The sequence below is a fragment of the Saccostrea cucullata genome, unplaced genomic scaffold, assembly GCF_032062105.1.
Source record: "Saccostrea cucullata isolate Sc308-1 unplaced genomic scaffold, CSIRO_AGI_Scuc_v1 ctg22, whole genome shotgun sequence".
Taxonomy (NCBI): domain Eukaryota; kingdom Metazoa; phylum Mollusca; class Bivalvia; order Ostreida; family Ostreidae; genus Saccostrea; species Saccostrea cuccullata.
The window spans coordinates 621476-639683 of record NW_026936725.1 but is presented as its reverse complement, the minus strand read 5'-3'; the positions used below and the strand labels follow the sequence as shown (position 1 = coordinate 639683).

The window sequence follows — 18208 nt, the reverse complement described above, 5'->3', positions numbered from 1 at the left end:
GAAATTGATCAATGAGCTAATCACAAAGCGTGTTGGAAAGAAGGATGAAAGATGGACAATACAAATTCTCTATGTCCTGCTCATATTCCTGGTAGAACAGAAAATTCGGATAATGGGAAGGTGGGGGGGGGTATAATTTACATTATCAACCTTTTTTTGTTTGATGTAATTAAGGAATAACTGTCTAATTTTTTGATTTCATGATGTGGTCAATCGATTGGCTTGCATGATAATTTGCATAAACACCGAAGGATCGGCATTTATGCATAAAATTATCACGCAAGCCAATCGATTGATCATCGTCATGAAATCAAAAAATCTGACAGTTATTCCTTATATTTACATTCTCTTGATTGGATGCTAATCCAAGTGCTACAAGCCCTGCTTCTGTCTCTATCGCTTTGATACGTCCCACCCTGCACGTGATTTTTTAACCGCGCCTATTGATGAACCAGTACATTGATGGAGAAATAAAGTACATTAACTATTTGTAATTTTATCTCGAACATAGACATTGGAAATGTAAATATTAAAATGCTTGTTGAATGCTAATAAATTGGTACAATACATGTATATATTAATGGCCATAGCAAAAAGATACTACAGGTCTGTTATATAACTTATTGGTCACTAAAGACATAGGATACTCAAAACAAAAATGAAAACTCATGTAAAGCAGTTCATAAGAGATATGTTGACTTTGTGCTTATATACATTGTTGACCTGTTGTTCATCAATATTAGGAGACAACCAAATTCAACTCATTATTGAACACATATGGTGGAAATGTTCGAAAAACCAATAGAATGGGATATTGATATTCATTGATGTGAATCCCTCTATATAAAAAAAATACTGTATACAGGGAAATTTTTGCCCCTCTCGCCCTACCCTCATTTGGGCGAATTTAAAACTGGGCGAATTCAAAGAATACTGTATAATTTTTTAAACAAATCTATGACTGGGCGAATTTAAAACTGTGTAATATTGTTTGCTAATGTGAAAATAACAAGGGGCAAAAATAACCCTGTATGTACAGTATTTGGTTTTTCTGCTTTGGCCTTGTTCTTTCTTTTGTGAATAACTGGATTGTAAACACAGAAAAAAAAAACTTGGAATGGTCTTATGTACAAGATCTGAGCCAGTAATGATTCCCAAGTTTACAAAATGTTAGAATGTTCTCCCCATGTCTTGTATAAGGGGATTCCCTTGTGTATATAAATTCCAACACTACATGTTCAAGAAAATGTTTAAAGTCAAGATTGTCAGTTGGAAATGGTAACAGTTATCATAGTTTGCTCCATCTTTAAAAAAAAAAAAAAAAAAAAACAATTTTAAATGCTTTATTATACACTTAAATAAAAGACAAAACAATATTCACATGTTATTTGATATGAGATTACCATATTTATTATTTTTGATTATTTCACACTCCAATTGACCATTCTATAAGAATACATACCAAGACCACAATAAAATTGAAAGGTCAAATAACATATTTGTCAAAGCACTACCAATTGGGAAACAGTGGGTTATGACAGTGCTTTAGACATAAGAATCCAGACAGGATTCAGGAGATTGTCAGAAATAAACGGGAAAATTACAGAAATACAGAAGCACTAAGATACAGAATCTCTTCAGACCCCTCAGTGATAGAAGGGCAACTGGTTATCACAAATCGGACTTCTGAAAGAAGTCCAAGGAAATCTGGTAATGGCACATTAAAGGTTAAGTATACATTTATTATGGAGAGGATTTAATAAATGAGTATCATTATCATTAATGTTAATTGTGTTATCTCCCCTTATAAAAAAATATTTGAAGACTGTACAATTTTCTATACACTGTACACATATTAAGAATATACACAGCACTTTCTGTACAATTTGACACTATATAAAACTGTCCATCTTTGTGACTCTGATATGGAATGTTTTTTAGCACTAGCTGTTGAACACTAGGTAATGTTTACAGAACGCTCTCTCGAGATAAATTCGTCGGTGATTGGATGACTAGAAGAGGCATTCTGGACCTAGGTGTGTGCATGGCTTTCTGCAAGAATAAAAAGTAATGGAATAAAAATACTTTCAAACAGATTTAAAATAATTTTTATGATTATTATAAACATTCACTGCTAAAAAATAAAACACTTTAGTCTATATAATGATTTAAACTGTCTCAATGAATAACATTCTAAAACTCTCTCAATGAATAACATTATTTACTTCTAGGCATTCGACTCTGAAATAGACCCTAGCATTCAATTTGGATTACTCTTGTAGTACAAAAAAGAAATGTTCATAGCCTCTTACTTGTGTTCTGGAGGGAATTTTTTTCACGGATTCTGATATGGGAGACTGGTTCATTGGTGACACCATGGCTATGGGTTTGTTGTGGAGCTGTTTGGGGGTACATGGGCAGTGCCGCCGCTCGTGAGGGATACTGGCCAGGTATTGAATCTCGTTCTCTGTACAGGGCACCTTGGTGATCTTCTCGGGAGAGGGCCGCTTCTCTGGAATACTGCCGTCACTACTACCACTACTCCGCCTCTTCCTGGGTTTAATTTTTTGGCTGGGAGTTTTACTCAGGTCTACGATGTGAACTGCTGGACTTCCTGGCTGTAAAAGAAAGCAAAAGACTTTAGAATATGTTACAAAGCAACTAATTAAATCCAGATATTCTGAATTGAAGCACAAAGTGAGATTTTGGCAGAGATTTTTTTTTATTACACATTACAAATATTTAATTCACAATATCAAAACTTTCCAAGACACCATTTTTATTTTTGAACCCTGCCCACCTGTTTCAGTCCTATCCTTGTTTTGCCGTCAGGAGTTTTTGTAATGAACACGTCGTCATGGTGGAGGTTGTCGTTTTCGTCGATGTCTATGGTTTTAGTGAGAGTCCAGGGTAGGCCTCCTGTCACCTTACTGTCTTCGTTGGTTCCCCTTCTCTTGTGATGTCTGTGTAGACTCCCAAAATGCTTCTGTAAAAAATAAACACACAACATTTATTTAACAGTTCCCATATGCTTACTACACCATTCAGAGATCATATACTGGCAAAAAAGCAGGATTCCTTCCCGAAGAATAGCAAAAAATGAAGTTGAATGAATATATTTATTTTCAAATTGATGAAACAATCTGACAGTTTGTGTGCATTGTATACCAATACAGAGATTTATCTTACAAGAGAACAATGAGCTACATACCTTAATTTGTTCACCCAGGGTCCTACTCCTGGAGTGTTTCTTGGGGGGAGCTGACCCACTGGCCTGATTGAACTGCTTGAGTAACTTTTTCTTTTTGGATGAGTCGGGCATCATTTGTACGTGGGCGTAGAGTTTAGCCAGCGCCACCTGGGTGTCAGTCCCTGAGTCTGAATCACTGGAGGATTTCCGCTCGGCAAAACGTACCACTGTATTAACCGCTTGTGTGCTTCCGTACTTCTGTAAAACAGAGGGATGACTTTAATAACATTTCCACAGTTCAAAGAGGACAGAAGTAGGGAAGATTATTTTCCCATAAATAAAAATATTACAAGTATGTCCAAGCATCACACTAAGGCTTAAAATGGGCAATTTGAAACTGCCTGTTCAGAAAACAAGTGTCTCTAAGCAATATGAGTAGTTCTAAGAAATTCTTTAATTTATCATCGATTGTGCTCAGTAACCATTACTCTGATTTATACACAGTCTCCTTTCTCTCACCTTTGCACTATACAGACTTGAGCTAGAGCTATCCTGGTCACCCTCACTTTTGACCCTATTGCACTTGCTTGGTGTTTCCATTTCCCGCCAAAAATTGGCAATATCTGCTGCTAGTTCCCTAGGTGTCTGCAGAACAAAAAGAAACACATTTACTCAGAACTTAATTAATGTCTTTTTAGCTTTGCTATATTTTTTTCAGACATGAATGTCACATTTTTACTTTGTAAAATATACTCACTTTAAAAATTTGTGAACCGTTTTCCACCATAAAGGATATCGCTTGGCTTAACTTGGGAGAGAGGTACTGTAATTCCTCTGGTGGCATCTGATAACATAAAATACAGATCATATAAATTACTATGAATTTTACTTCTACAACACAGACTTTTAAAATAGGTTCACAACTGAAATTCAAATAGTATCATGAGAAACAAGATCAGGAAGGTGATCACTTCTAGCATCTATCCATTTATTTATAATATTCAATGGAATATTTGAAACCATATACCATGCAAATTGATACAACCTTTAAGGAGGCTAGGGGGTCAACAGATTATTTTTTTATTAACCACCAAATATAACTTATTTTTTTAGATATGATATCTTGAGCTGTCAACTATCATTTGGCAAAGAAAAATTTCATTAATTTTAGTTTTAAAACTTGATCATTTATTATATCTTTCTATGGAGCTCTTCTTCTAAAGGAGATCAAAATAGTCTAAAAATGGCCATCATCACCCAGCCTCTTTAACAAACCAGTAAACTTGTTATTAAATTTACACAATTATGATTTCCATAGAAAATCTGGGGAAAAAAAAGAGATTTTAAGACGAGCCACACCTTTCTGGAACATAACAAGCAGGGAGCGAACACGGTTCCTAGTGACTGAGCAGTCATCATGTTTTCTGAAATTCTGGACACCCGATGAAGCATGTCAATGAGGCACTCCAGCAGGAGACAGTTAGTGGGGGGCAGGGCCAGGAACATCAGCTGTAGGGCCTTCATCTGCTTACTGCGAGCCTTCGTCTTCTCTGTCTCAAGGGTCGATTGGGACACCATGTCTGAAAATCACACAATTCTGTTGATAAATTTGTTTACAAAATATCTCAAATATATTTAATTTTTAATCCTAGAACAATTTTGCTTTTCGATTCTTGATGTAAAAAAATGTAAGGAAAAATACTGAAAAAAATTTATACTGAAAATTGTGTATTTTAAGAGTGAAATGTTAGGGATAAAACACACCACTTACCAACGACCTGTAAATGAGCCTGGTAATGCCTCTCGGTCAGGAGGGGCTCTGGGAGCTCGGAAAGGTAGTTTTTGAGGACGGTGGCGCAGTCATGAGGGGTGAAGGTCTCCTGATCTAGACAGAGTTCCACCCCCTCATTTAACCATTCCTTCAGTAATCGCTGGCGAGCTACATTACCAGTCTTACGGAACAAACCTTCTGTCTTCAGGTCTGAAAAAATTAGATAGAAATTAGAAATAAACCACATTATAAGGTCCAGAATCACCTTGTAGAAGGTAATCAAATCTTCAATATTCATGTTAATCTTTTACAGAAAATACAAAAGGCCCAGAAAAGCTATTGTCAAATCACGAGTGGGATATTTCCTATTGGTTGATAAATCTTTTGATCCTCAACTGTTATTTTTCAATAGAGATCTACTTCTGTGTTTTTCTGCCAATTTTCACTTACTTTCTGGTCGGCTTAGGAACTCAATCAGTGGATAGATCCTGGCCACATTCTCATTGCTTAGAGCAGTTCCAAACAGAGCACTAGCGTGTTTATCTGTGAATAAAAAAACAAAAATGCATAAAAATAAACTCCAGTCAGTAATTACACAGCTCAAGAAGCACTACAGGATGAGAAGGTTTTTAAAATGTTGAATGAAGCCCGTGTACCTTTCTTTTTGGAGAAGGGAGTAGCACTTTTTCTTTTTGGCACTGTGTCGACTTTTTCTGGTTCTTTGAACATTTCTTCTAACTTGGATCCACTTAAGTCCAGTATGAAGGACAGGTGCATTTGAACCATGACCTGGAATTTGTCTGGCATGGCGTTCTTCAGCCGATTTACCAACTTGTCAGCGTCCGTGTGCCGACGTCGCACGACAGGGGTGGACATCTCATAGGCTGTAAAAATAAAGAGATTATCTTATTTGTAACACAGAAATGGCATTTTTATTAGTACATGTACTATAAACAAAACTCTCTACCTTCTCAAATAATTATTATAGGATGCCTTCATATTTCAAACATAGAAAGGGTATTTCCCCCCCAAATTGAAAAAAAAATTGACATGACAAATCATAAAATCTATATCAAATAAGACTTTTCAAAAAAGGTATCCTTCAGACACAATGGAAAAGAAGTCCATATGTTCTCTTTCCTCACAATCTGCCATATCTTACATTTCATAATTGCAATTTACAGTATGTCCATTACTACAATGCTAACTGGACTGCCCTTCTTGTTAAAAAATAACAGGAAATGTTATTAATTCTGCTGCCCACTAAGCCAGTGGTGGACGACTGATCAAACAATGTTGATCAAGTAGCCAAAGCCCCTTGGGCTCTAAAGGAAATCCTTTATCCAATTTATTTCATAGCCCCTAAGGATGTCATTTGTTTACATAACAGTAAACCTTTATTAATCTTATTTCACTTTCTGTAATGCAGAATAATTTTCTAAAAAGACTGATCTATCAAGAAATGAATAGGAAAGTCAACTTACCAGGATGTATTTTCATTTTAGTGTCATAAATATTTTATGCAATGATGTAAAAACTGTAGAAATTATACCATACAAAGTAAGACTTGAACTAATGCTGAACAGTATACAACTGGCAAAATGTCTACAGTGACATACACCCAACAAAACTTAATTAAATTAACCAAGAGGTGCTAATCAGCAGGGGTCACTGTCGGCATAATTAGTAATGGACTGGTGGAAATTGTTAATTTGGCACTTACCCTTATCCATGAAAAAATATCAATAAACAATTAATCAATTTACTTTTAATGAGCAACCCTGCAGTTAGAAACTAGTGGTAACTCGAAAAACCTCAAAAATAGAAAATCAGAAATTCTGTAAAGACATAATTCAGTGTCTTTATACTTATTACAAGAACTAATAAAAGTTTTTGTTGTAGTTGTCAGATAAAAATTGATTTACATGTATTCAGCCAGATTATACAGTTATAATCCATCCAGTGTGCATTAAAATTGTGTAAATTTTAATTGCTCCTTGTAATGACCTTGTTCAACAAGAGACAAGAGAGTTCATTCAGTAGTGGCCAGGGGCCTTAAAGGACCTAAGGGAATCCTATTGTCTGGACCATGTTAACCTGCCAGCCTGATAAATAAGACCATCAATCTAGAACCCCTAGAATCCCTTTGAACTTCTCTTCTCCTTATAATTTTGATTTCAATAACATCAATCACTTTCCAAACATTATCAATTGCAAAATTCACTGAAAATAAAACCAGATTGCAACCAAGGGATTTACATGTATAAGCAATGAAATATTTTCCATATAACTAAATGAAATCAAAAAAAAAAATTTATTTCATGATGGAAAACAATTTATGATTAGTACTTTACCTCAAAATCAAAATTCACAGAACACAACAATCTCAAAGTAAGTCCACCGACTCTATACTCTGAACATCAAAGGCACACATGTCCTCTTAATAAGCAAATACAGATAATACCCTCAAACAAAGCCGGTGTAGGACATTATATAAGAGATCAATACTTTACATCTAATGGTGACCAATACTGGCCTTATGCCTTTACAACTGTCCACTTCATCCAAATTCAATACTGAATACAATAACTCATGACCTGATTACCAAAGCCTCAGCAGCCACTGTTCATGACATTTGACAGGGCATTTCATTCTGACATAACTAAGACCTGATAAGCATCCATACCTACTGAAAGACCATTAACTGATTTTTCACAAGGGGGTTCTAAATGACCCTTCCTCACTTTCCACTGGGCATGGCAGAATCTAGCAGGCAGTTGCTAATTTCAGAGCTTGTGTTTCAACAGTATATATAAACTGACATATTCACCTTCTGGACTCTTAATGACACTTCATGAGTATATGTGAAAATGTAAGGTTTAACATTCCATAATGTACTTGTATACTGCATAAACATAGCAAAAAAGTAATAGTGTTTACTATTTCTTTAATATTGTGCTCCTTCTTTGCTTGATTTCTTCGACTCAATTTTCACATACAAAAATAATTAACCTACAAGTTTATTATCCCTGCAAGTTCCAGTATTCATAATGAATTGTTATTTTAAAGCTATTAGAGAATCTATAATTGCATTTTATATAATGTAACACATATCTAGCCTGATATATTCCTAGTTGCAGTCGAAATCAAATAAATCATTTTGTAAAATAGCTAGCTTTAATATAGTATTTTTCTTAATAGGGCCTGAGGGGAGGGATATAATTAAACTCTGATCTCCAATGTGGAAATCTTGAATGCCGTGGTTCCTGGAAGTCCTAAATACCCTTTCTTTATGTATTCTATTCCCATTACATGTATATCATATACATGTATAACTAGAAATTTTTTTCTGGTCCATGATTATTTGTGCTAAATTAAAACACCACTTAAAGTTTGAGTCTTTTTGAATTACTCTGTATAAAAATCTTCAGAGAAGTACACCTTTTTATCTGTGGCCTGTGTGTTAATTAACCTGGAGATTAACTTATCATTAGCACTGATCCCCCCTGACTGGTTGTATAGATAGTCTCCCAGGCTTGGGATTAAATTAAATCCCTAGATAACACAGCTTATCTAACTAAGTAATGATGGGTATCAAAATTTATCTAGTTATAACTCTCTTTTAATGATGAGCAAACTTTGCAATTGCTCTTATAACTTGTTGCAAGCTACAAAATAAATTCCCTAACTGCAATTTTGAATTTCTGATTAGGGATGCACACATCAAGTAAGTTAGGCCATCCCCCCATCTCATCTCCTATGTCCGAATTTTGTTCTCCACTTTCTTTCTTTTTTTGTTTTTCCAAACAATTATTTGTGGAATTTTTTGCAGTTTAGTCCTAGTATGTCTTTTGATCTTTATCATTTTTTTTTCATTCTAAAATGAATATTTCTTCAGGTAACATAGATCATACACCGAGGTCAACAAAATATCTGTACAACGAAACACCGACCCCCACAATTTTTTTAAAAAAATCCTCCCATTGTCACAGTTTCCCCCAAAATACTTGATGAGAATCAAGGAATTTTTTTTTTCATCTTAGCCTTATAGTAAAAAAAAGAATAAAATGCAGATCTGACAATTAATTTTTCTTTGGTGCTATATACTTATATCATTTTAATTTTCTTTTTTTCAAAATGTGATTTAAGAAACTATTTTTACTAATTAATAAATGGAGAAAAAAAATAAAAGCACATATATTCCCTCAATTAACTTTTAACTTACAGCAGTCATGTAAGAAGTCTGTAAAACACATATCCATCCCAAATCCATAACATTTCTGCTGGAAAGGAGACAGAACCATAATTCCTTAAATCTCTGAAGCTTAATGACTCCCTAAATCAAGGTTCAAACAGTCTAAATAGTTTCAAAATAGACTACTATATTGTTTCAGCACTAATCATCACCCAGGTCCAAACTCAGTATGAAGATGTCAGCATACACATGTTGTCATTCCCTACATATGTCTATAGAGTGGGAGGTCCCTCAGTCAATATTAAATCCTTGTAGAAAAGTCGGTCAGGTTTCCATTAGTTTGGATTCTACCCCACTGTGTGTGTATTTTCTCAAAAAATGGAGACCCTACAGATCCAACATCTTTATCAGGTCAAATCTTCTTGACCCCTGCTGGGTTCAAATTAAGCCAATCCAAGGTTGGAAGCTATAGGTTATCTCACACACGCTGTGTTGGTTCAGAGGTCAAAGGAAGACTTCCCTCAGCAAATAAATAATCATAAATGCATTGTTAAGTTAAGGGAAAAAAAAGTTTACAAACAATTAACCTACAATGGAATGATATCCTTTGGGGCTGGAGGCCAGAGAAGAGAACAGTGAATGAACAGTGTGAAAGTTCACAGGACTTCTACCCAATCAGAAAGCTTCTGTCAATGCAATCCATGAGCTGCCCCTCAGGACAGAGAAAGCAGAAGATCAAAGACAACACTTATGTGGTCTAAGTCATAAAAGTGGCTCAAAAGGAGATAAAAACTTGGTCTTTCCTGTAAAACTTGGACCACTTTTCTGTTTGAACTTTGAGAGGCATGGTTAGACCAGTCTACGATACTGGTCTAAGTCATAATAAAAAAAATCTTTAGATCACAGGATGTATTAAACAGTTACTTAATGACATCAAAGGCAATATATAAACTCTCAATAGTTATTACATAAATGATCAGAAACAGGAAAATGTAGTTTTACTTGTAAAGTAGGAAAACATCTTTCAATATATAGGTTTATTTATTTTCATATTATAAGTTAAATACTGGTCATCTTACTATAAATATTCATACAGATATGCAAAAAAAAAAATCCATTTATATTTTTTTTTTCACATTTTTAAATTAGCTTTCATAAGGGGTTTCAATCCAATGACACTGAAATACATACTATGCTCAAGAAAAAAAATAGATTTTTCTTACTTTATATTTTTATTAAATAACTATTTTAACACAGTCACTTTCTATTCCCAATTGCTATTTTATCTAAGTTTGAATTTAAAGTAAGGAAGATTTAGACAAACCTGTCTTATGTAGATGCATGATCCCTATAATAATGATTCCAGAGGAGATCAATATAATGAGAATGTACTGGGACTGTCAGTGTGCGAGACTTGTGTTTACTTTCACATTCACAACTAAACAGGTACTTGTTTATTTTGTACAGGTTGCAAGAATTCCCTGAAAATGGCTAGAATAACACAGACCAGTCTCTTAATTCACTTTTAATTCAAACAAACTGTGGCTACAAGGTTGAAGGAGGGCATGGATAATGAAATTAGATAAACTATGAGAGGCTGTGTTTGTTCTTCATTATGTCAGAGTTGGTCATAAATATTGTTGTTTCGGGCCAATTGAATATAGGGATTCCGTAGACCTAGCAGTAACCACTACACCACAATGACATTTCAAACATCTGCTATTCAACAAATTAGTGTAAATCCCCTGAATAAAGCCCTGTATACCTAATGATTACTTTTTCACCTGTACAATGAACCCTCATCAAGCCCCTTCTGGGTCTGCAGATCCCCTGTAACTATTTAATGCAGGGAAAGAAAAATGTCCAAGCTGTGGTCTATTGACACCCTGTCACTCACAAAACAAGTTAGAAGTACCTAAAGAACACTAAATTGCATGAATTCAGTCCAACCTTCCAACTGCTTCACACTTGAAACTTATTATCCCCCCAAAACTGTGAAATTGTATATCCTGTCTGGTAAATCAGCACAAGGGGGGTCTTTGTTTAGTTCTGTTTAGAGTCTTAGTCTCTAAAATCTTGCTGAAACAATTCAGTTATTTTCACACTTGAGTTCATGACATTTCTCAACAATGACCAAAGGGACTTTCCAATTGCCAATCAATTTCCCTTGTCTATAGAAGACCCATAAATTTGGGTCAATGAAATTGCAATCATGACTTTCATTTAGATTTCATTAGATAGCCCCATAGATTTGCCATAAACCTTAATAACTTTTAAGCAGCTGATCCCCCTTGGGATGGCATGGCTGGGTGAGGATGAATGATTCCCCTGTTATCTGACCGAACCCCTCCCCAAGACATGAACATTATACTCACCAGCAATGATTCGCTCAAAGAGCTGGACAGTATCAAATCTATACATGATTATCACTGGGGGAAACTGAACACATCCAGAATGAAATTATCACATTAAAACATCCACCTGTTTCACCATGGAATGACTGAATGAAGTTGTGTAATACTGAGTCAGATGTTTATAATCCTGGATACCTTAGCAGTAATTAGAGGTGTTAATTAACTTGTCAACATTAAGACACCAGGAAGACTTCCAGTTTTTTTTCTCCAAAATACAATTTTCCCCAGCTATGGGTACCTTGCAGCTTAACAGTGCTTCCACTATAGGGAAGGCTGGTAGCTGAGCAGGACTTGTGTAGATTTCAGGCCCTGATTACATTGTTTGTGATCATGTAATTTGGACCAGACACAGGTGACAGCTGAGTGAATAATGGGTCAGTGTTGACACTGGTGACAGAACAAGATAGAGATACAAGAAGATAAACCCCCATCCCCCTAAAATACAGTTATATCAGTGTTAGAATCTTACCAAAAATCACAGTTCTATTGTGATTTCTATCTCAGAGGTGTGCAAAAAATGTTTTTAAACTTGTTTATTTATTTTGTGCAGTTATAGTGAGATACTAGAATTTTAAAAAAATTTATTTAATTTTTTTATACAATAATTTATTCATGAATACACAAGACTAAAAAAAATTTCAAAGAAAATAAAATGTTCACTCTTTTGGATGTAAATATATATTAATTGCTTTTTATATGAAATGAATGAACCTTTAAAATTATAACATTTATTTTTCATAATACATTTACATGACAATTTTAGAAAATTGTTTTGAAATTTTCACATCAATACACAACAATATTATTAAAAAATTAAAGGCTGTTTGGAATAAAAAGTTTTCACAGTTTTATTTGCATGAATAGATAATAAATTTTTCTAAACATAACAAATTTTATTCATATTTATTGCTTATTTTCCCAATTTCAAGTGCTAATTTATTGTATGACAGCTAGGTTTTCATTCTCGTAAGATGCCAAACCTCTGGATTTATCAGGTGTTAATACTTTAATCACCAGTAAAAATCCCCTTGTTTTTAACATGTCAAATAGTCCTTTATTAAAACTAGGAAACATTAAAAAATCTGTATCTCTGTTTGCACAGTTAGTTATGATCCCTTGTTTATAAAATGCCACAGGACAACTTATCAAATGTGCCCATCACCTAGTTATAATCATACATTTATACACACAATGCTACATAGTAATATTTATGTTCATTTTTATGGGCTTTCAAATTATGTGACATGATTACATCCATATATCAATGCCAATTTTGAACTTAATCTAGCTATTATTAGAAATTAAGAGAAATAACAAAAATAGTGAAATTTTTTTGTGCAGAAAATGACCCCCTCCCCTCAAATAAAATGACTTTTAACCTTTGCACTATTTATTTTGTGTTACAATCTATTAGAACTTAATTTCAAAGATAAAAAGGCACTGCAAAGGTATGAGAATTATATAGCAAAACATACCTAATTAAATTATTCATACTATGAAGGTCCATGTTATGCTTTCTCTGGAGTTATGTTCTCAGTGAAATGCTTTTTACTATCCTTCCACAAAGTGAAAAACTAATAAATACAACCTTTTGGGTTGTACTAACTTCATTTATCTCTCCTTTTGTAAAAGACAAAAGACTAATTTGTTTTTACAGGAATTGGCTGTATATATTATATTACTTTACTCATTAATTGTTTGAGGACAGACAGACAGTCTGCCTCATTGTATTCTGATAATAAAAGTGTTAGATGTTCTTTCGGGTGTGACACCTTTCTATATAATGATTATTTTTCTTCAGTTTGCTTGATAATTTAATTTACACTCATTCTAATTAATTCATCACAATAAATTTGGTCATTAAAACTTACAGCAAAAATATAATACATATTGGTTTCGTGAAATAAGTGTCTTAAAATAATAATTATTATTCCACTATAAATAAATAATTTATATCATGTTAAATAATAAGAAAGAAATTCAAAAATATTTTAGTATCTTTCAATAAATGTTGATGCTGACAAGATGTATAATACTGAACTGAGTCCATATGGTTATGCTTATGTGATTGTCTGTATGATTATTCAGTAAAGATATGTGTAGCATTAGTTACCTTTATTCCTACAATAGATATATACCATGAACAAATGATTGTGACTTTACTAATCATGTTCATGTTTACATTCTTCATTAACCACATTAATTAATTTAAACTTTGTAGCCAGCTGGACTGTATGCAGTAAAAATACATAGATTTTAGCCTGTCTATTGATTTGCACAAACATTTCTTTATAGCCGGGCCAGCCTAAGCAAAATTATCTTAATGACAAATCATTCTATCTACAATAATCAGCAGCTGAGGTCATTACCGATGGGACATTGATGAGCTCAAATTTTCACGCCAACAGTTTGTTTATCTAATAAATCATTAGCAACAGTGATGTGAATTGAACGCATAGTTGAAATAACTAGGGCCAGGATCAGACATGGAAAGTTATTTAAATTTACACCATGAGTCTCTGAACATGATCTGACATATAAAACACATCACTTCATTATGAGGCTGCAAAATTTGAATGAACTGATTCCCCCGGGACCACAATATATGAATATAGTTAAATTACTGAATTGAAGGAATTGGACTAGATTTATCCAGTAATATTGACACCTACTATATATTTATACTGTTACAAAATTCATAGATATATTATTGATGACCTTACATCTTTTTTTACACTTTATCTAACGTTTTCCACTTCTCCCTTTCTTGAAATGGCCGCGTCACGAAGTAAAATAATAAACGATTGGTCACGCTCTTTATTTACATCATATTTCATTGGATGCCTCGTTTTAAAACCAAGATGTCTGCGCCCATGTTAAAAGAATCCTATTCCTTTTAAATTCACTAATTTGTCATTTAGACACTTAAAATATAAAAAAAGTGCAAATACCAGGTAATCTGACTAAAAGTAAATAACACCAACTGTGTTTTAAATCTTGTTGATCACTCTTTGTACGCTGCTGAAGTATATTGTGGATTTGGCAACATTCACAAAATCAAAATCTCTAGGCTTATGTAGTTAGGCCCTATGTTATGCCATTTGGGTTTTATTGTTCACTCTTTATTTTTTTCTTTGGACTTTTCAAAATATCAATGACAACATTTATTTCTCGTTGATCATATATTAAATTTCCAGTTCATAGAAAAGTAAGAATGCCAGAAGAAACCTCTTTTCGTCTTATGGATGAGAAGCATGTGTCTGTGGAAGTGGAGTTCATGTTGTGGTCCCCAAAGTTTGACCTAATTGCACTGGCCAATGTGCAAGGGGAGGTAACAAACATAAAAGCTTAAAGATACTTGTTAAGATAAACTTGTCTAAACGAAGTGTACTCTAGTAAATAGGTCCAGTACAATCAGTAATATTTAGCTACGTAGGTAGAATTACCTACCGTAGCTTTATTTAGCTATTACAATTAAAATTTTTCACAAATTACGTGTTTCATTTAATAAAGAAAAAAATCACAATTATATGACTGTTAATATTTATACTAGGGAGGTTTTAAAAAATCAATCAGAAGCAGAAATAGTTTATACATTGCTGTGTTTTTAGCACTTTTAAGCAATAGATATACTTCTATTGTTTGAGTAACTGTCCACCACCTAAATGTGTGTGGTGAGGCCTATATGTATGATGACTTCACATCTTGTTGAATAATTACCAATCCATTATCATGTTGATCAGAACTGGTTTTCTTTGTTATTTCTTCAAGTAACTGTTTGGTCACAAATTAACTGTTGTATATGTATAGCTTAAAAACTTTTAGAACTTTTACTGCAATTGCTAAAAAAAAGACACATCTTCAAAAGTGCAGCTTTTTTCATGAATTGTTTCAGATGAGTTTAAAGTTGAAAATAAACACTGCATCAAAGTGTGATTTTCTGCATATCCAGAGAAAAATGATAATTCTAGCAATAAATTTGATTTGGTACTTCAGGTAGGTAAATAAAGCTATGTTTGTAATTTTAGCTACGTAGCTAAATCTAGTGATTGTACTAAATCTGAGTAATAGGTGTATGTAATGGCCTCTCGTATTTATTTACATGTATCAATGGTGTCTTGTAGGTGGTACTTCACAGATTGTCCTGGCAGAAAGTATGGTCTGTCCCTCCCCCATCAGAAGATGTCAAGGTTAAATCTCTAGCATGGAGACCAGATGGGAAAGGTAATATAAAGAAACAATTTATTAATAAAATTAACAATTGTAAAGTGAGGAGGCTCTGACAGTTTAATTAAGTTTATAGAATTATAGCAAAGAACACAAAAAATATTCAGAGATACGGATATGAAATTTTATACATTTTGATTAAATTGAAATTGCAAAAACATAGATTTATGTATGTGTTTATAGAGTTGTTTATGGCTTGAAAGTTGTGATAGAAATAAGCAGTCAGTATTTAAATTATTAAAAAAATGAAAGTGATGTATTAAAGCACAGTGCACTGCATTACAGTAACCTAGAGCAGAATATACACAAGGAAACTGAGTTTTATGAAAATAATTATGTTATTAAGTGCATCTCATAGAAATTTTACATTTAGACAATGCATTTCAGTGGTGGCTGCTGGTTATACAGATGGGAAAATCAATTTGTACCATATAGAAAATGCAGATATCCTCCATTCGATCAGCATGAAAGGGGAGATAACTTGTATGGAGTGGGTCTGTCAGTTCTCACCAGAGGGCGCTGTGTGGAAACCCGACCCTTATAAGGAAGACAATTTTAAAGAATATCTCCCCAAGTTACAGCCTCTCAATAAAAGGTGGCTACTGCTGGGTTTATTTGAATTTTTTCTATATACAGCAAAATTGATAATAGAAAGATATGCTGGTAGTAAGAAGAATACTTTGGACCTTTTGCGCCTTATCCTTAAGAGATTTTGAACCTTTTATATCTTCACTTCCTATAGGAACAAAATGTTATTTTAAGAAAATAAGGGTTATAGAACTCATTTTAAGAGAATAATTTGCTAATATGTAGTATTACTTGTGTATTTCATTACATATATGTTTTTGCAGCTATGGTACTCTTTCTAAAGTTTTGCCTACGTAAGTAAGAATTAATGAGGTTAAACTTATATGTATTTTAATGATATAAGGATAAAAAAGTTAGACCCTGCACAAGCAAGCACACTAACTTCCTTTTTTTTAAATTGTGCATATTTATCATCAAGAATAAATAGCCCCACATTTCAGTGGAAAAACTGGTTTGAAAAATAAACTGAATTTAATATTGAAATATGAAATAATTATTTGTTGAAATGTACAGATGACATAGATTTGTCTGTTTATGCATTTAGCACTTCTCCTCATCTTTAGAAATGCAGTGTTAACTTTAATTCTAAAGCGATTGACTACACTGAAATAACCTTTAAAAATTCACAAACAGTGTTAATATTGTTATCTTTACATGTATGTAATGTGAATTGGTTTAAAAATTTTCAGTGAAGAATCTGTAGAAGATAGCAAACAACTGAGTGAACAGAAAGAGTAAGTACAAAAAGAGAGCATACCTTTACACCCCTATCCCCCTTCAACACACACATACTGTATTTCTACCACATATAAAAGTTATCAGTATATAAGTCACACACCCATTACAGTAAATAAGTCTAAAGGTTACCTTATACTTGACCTTAGTACTTCAGAATTTGCAGAAATTGAATACACTAATATAAATTTCAATCTGTAAAATCTAGTATTACCTGTATGCCTGCTCATTTAGTTTAGTATGTCTTTTTTATGATTTTTATGTCCTATAAATGTGGTGCAGAGAGTCTTTTTTGAGGTTTTTGTATTTTTGATTGTAACACAGACTGTATAACTGTATATCCAGGCTGAATGTTTTGATCTTTGGCTCTGGCAGTAACTCTGTCAGTCTGTATGTCTGTGTTTCCATATTGAATGTTTTGATTGTTGGCTCTGGCAATGACAGTGTCAGTTTGTCAGTCTGTATTTCCAGGTTGAATGTTTTGAACATTGGCTCTGGCAGTAACTCTGTCTTTCTGTATGTATGTATTTCCAGGTTGAATGTTTTGATAGTTGACTCTAGCAGTAATACTGTCAGTCTGTATGTATGTATTTCTAGGTTGAATGTTTTGATCGTTGGTTCTGGCAGTAACTCTGTCAGTCTGTATGTTTGTATTTCCAGGTTGAATGTTTTGATCGTTGGCTCTGGCAATGACAGTGTCAGTTTGTCAGTCTGTATTTCCAGGTTGAATGTTTTGATTGTTGGTTCTGGCAGTAACTCTGTCAGTCTGTATGTTTGTATTTCCAGGTTGAATGTTTTGATTGTTGGTTCTGGCAGTAACTCTGTCAGTCTGTATGTTTGTATTTCCAGGTTGAATGTTTTGATCGTTGGTTCTGGCAGTAACTCTGTCAGTCTGTATGTTTTTATTTCCAGGTTGAATGTTTTGATCGTTGGTTCTGGCATTAACTCTGTCAGTCTGTATGTTTGTATTTCCAGGTTGAATGTTTTGATTATTGGTTCTGGCAGTAACTCTGTCTTTCTGTATGTTTGTTTTTCTAGGTTGAATGTTTTGATCGTTGACTCTAGCAGTAATACTGTCAGTCTGTATG

General features: G+C 33.6%; 2 protein-coding genes across 4 annotated transcripts in view; one reads left to right on the top strand and one right to left on the bottom strand.

Annotated features, from left to right (window-relative positions):
- Positions 1–1329: 1329 nt before the first annotated feature.
- LOC134246377 (rho GTPase-activating protein 19-like) lies at positions 1330–14353 on the bottom strand. 3 transcript variants are annotated; one of them, XM_062728741.1, is made up of 11 exons: positions 14294–14353; positions 5618–5845; positions 5412–5504; positions 4962–5171; positions 4550–4770; positions 3948–4034; positions 3710–3835; positions 3212–3448; positions 2801–2986; positions 2313–2618; positions 1330–2052 (listed from the first exon to the last, which is right to left on the bottom strand). In XM_062728741.1, exons 2-11 carry the CDS (start codon positions 5835–5837, stop codon positions 1969–1971), a joined length of 1770 nt encoding a protein of 589 aa, XP_062584725.1. In that variant the 5' UTR covers positions 5838–5845; positions 14294–14353; the 3' UTR covers positions 1330–1968. The 3 variants fall into 3 exon arrangements, with proteins under 3 accessions (XP_062584725.1, XP_062584723.1, XP_062584724.1); XM_062728739.1 differs by lacking the exon at positions 14294–14353 and adding an exon at positions 9187–9280; XM_062728740.1 differs by lacking the exon at positions 14294–14353 and adding an exon at positions 6124–6324.
- A 73-nt stretch (positions 14354–14426) lies between these two features.
- Positions 14427–18208, top strand: part of LOC134246374 (anaphase-promoting complex subunit 4-like) — a 31281-nt gene continuing 27499 nt past the window's right edge. Inside the window, exons 1-6 of the mRNA XM_062728734.1 lie at positions 14427–14524; positions 14768–14901; positions 15695–15794; positions 16185–16392; positions 16649–16678; positions 17075–17119. Of these exons, the coding sequence (XP_062584718.1) occupies positions 14785–14901; positions 15695–15794; positions 16185–16392; positions 16649–16678; positions 17075–17119 (500 nt within the window). The 5' untranslated portion in view covers positions 14427–14524; positions 14768–14784. The remainder of the gene's footprint in view (positions 14525–14767; positions 14902–15694; positions 15795–16184; positions 16393–16648; positions 16679–17074; positions 17120–18208) is intronic.

Coding starts and splice junctions, on each gene's coding strand:
- LOC134246377 (XM_062728739.1), bottom strand. CDS start 9,265: ATGGTTCTGTCTCCTTTCCAGCAGAAATGTTATGGATTTGGGATGGAT. Junction 4,771..4,961: donor GGCTCATTTACAGGTCGTTG/GTAAGTGGTGTG, acceptor TGTGATTTTCAG/ACATGGTGTCCCAATCGACC. Junction 2,619..2,800: donor CAAGGATAGGACTGAAACAG/GTGGGCAGGGTT, acceptor TTTCTTTTACAG/CCAGGAAGTCCAGCAGTTCA.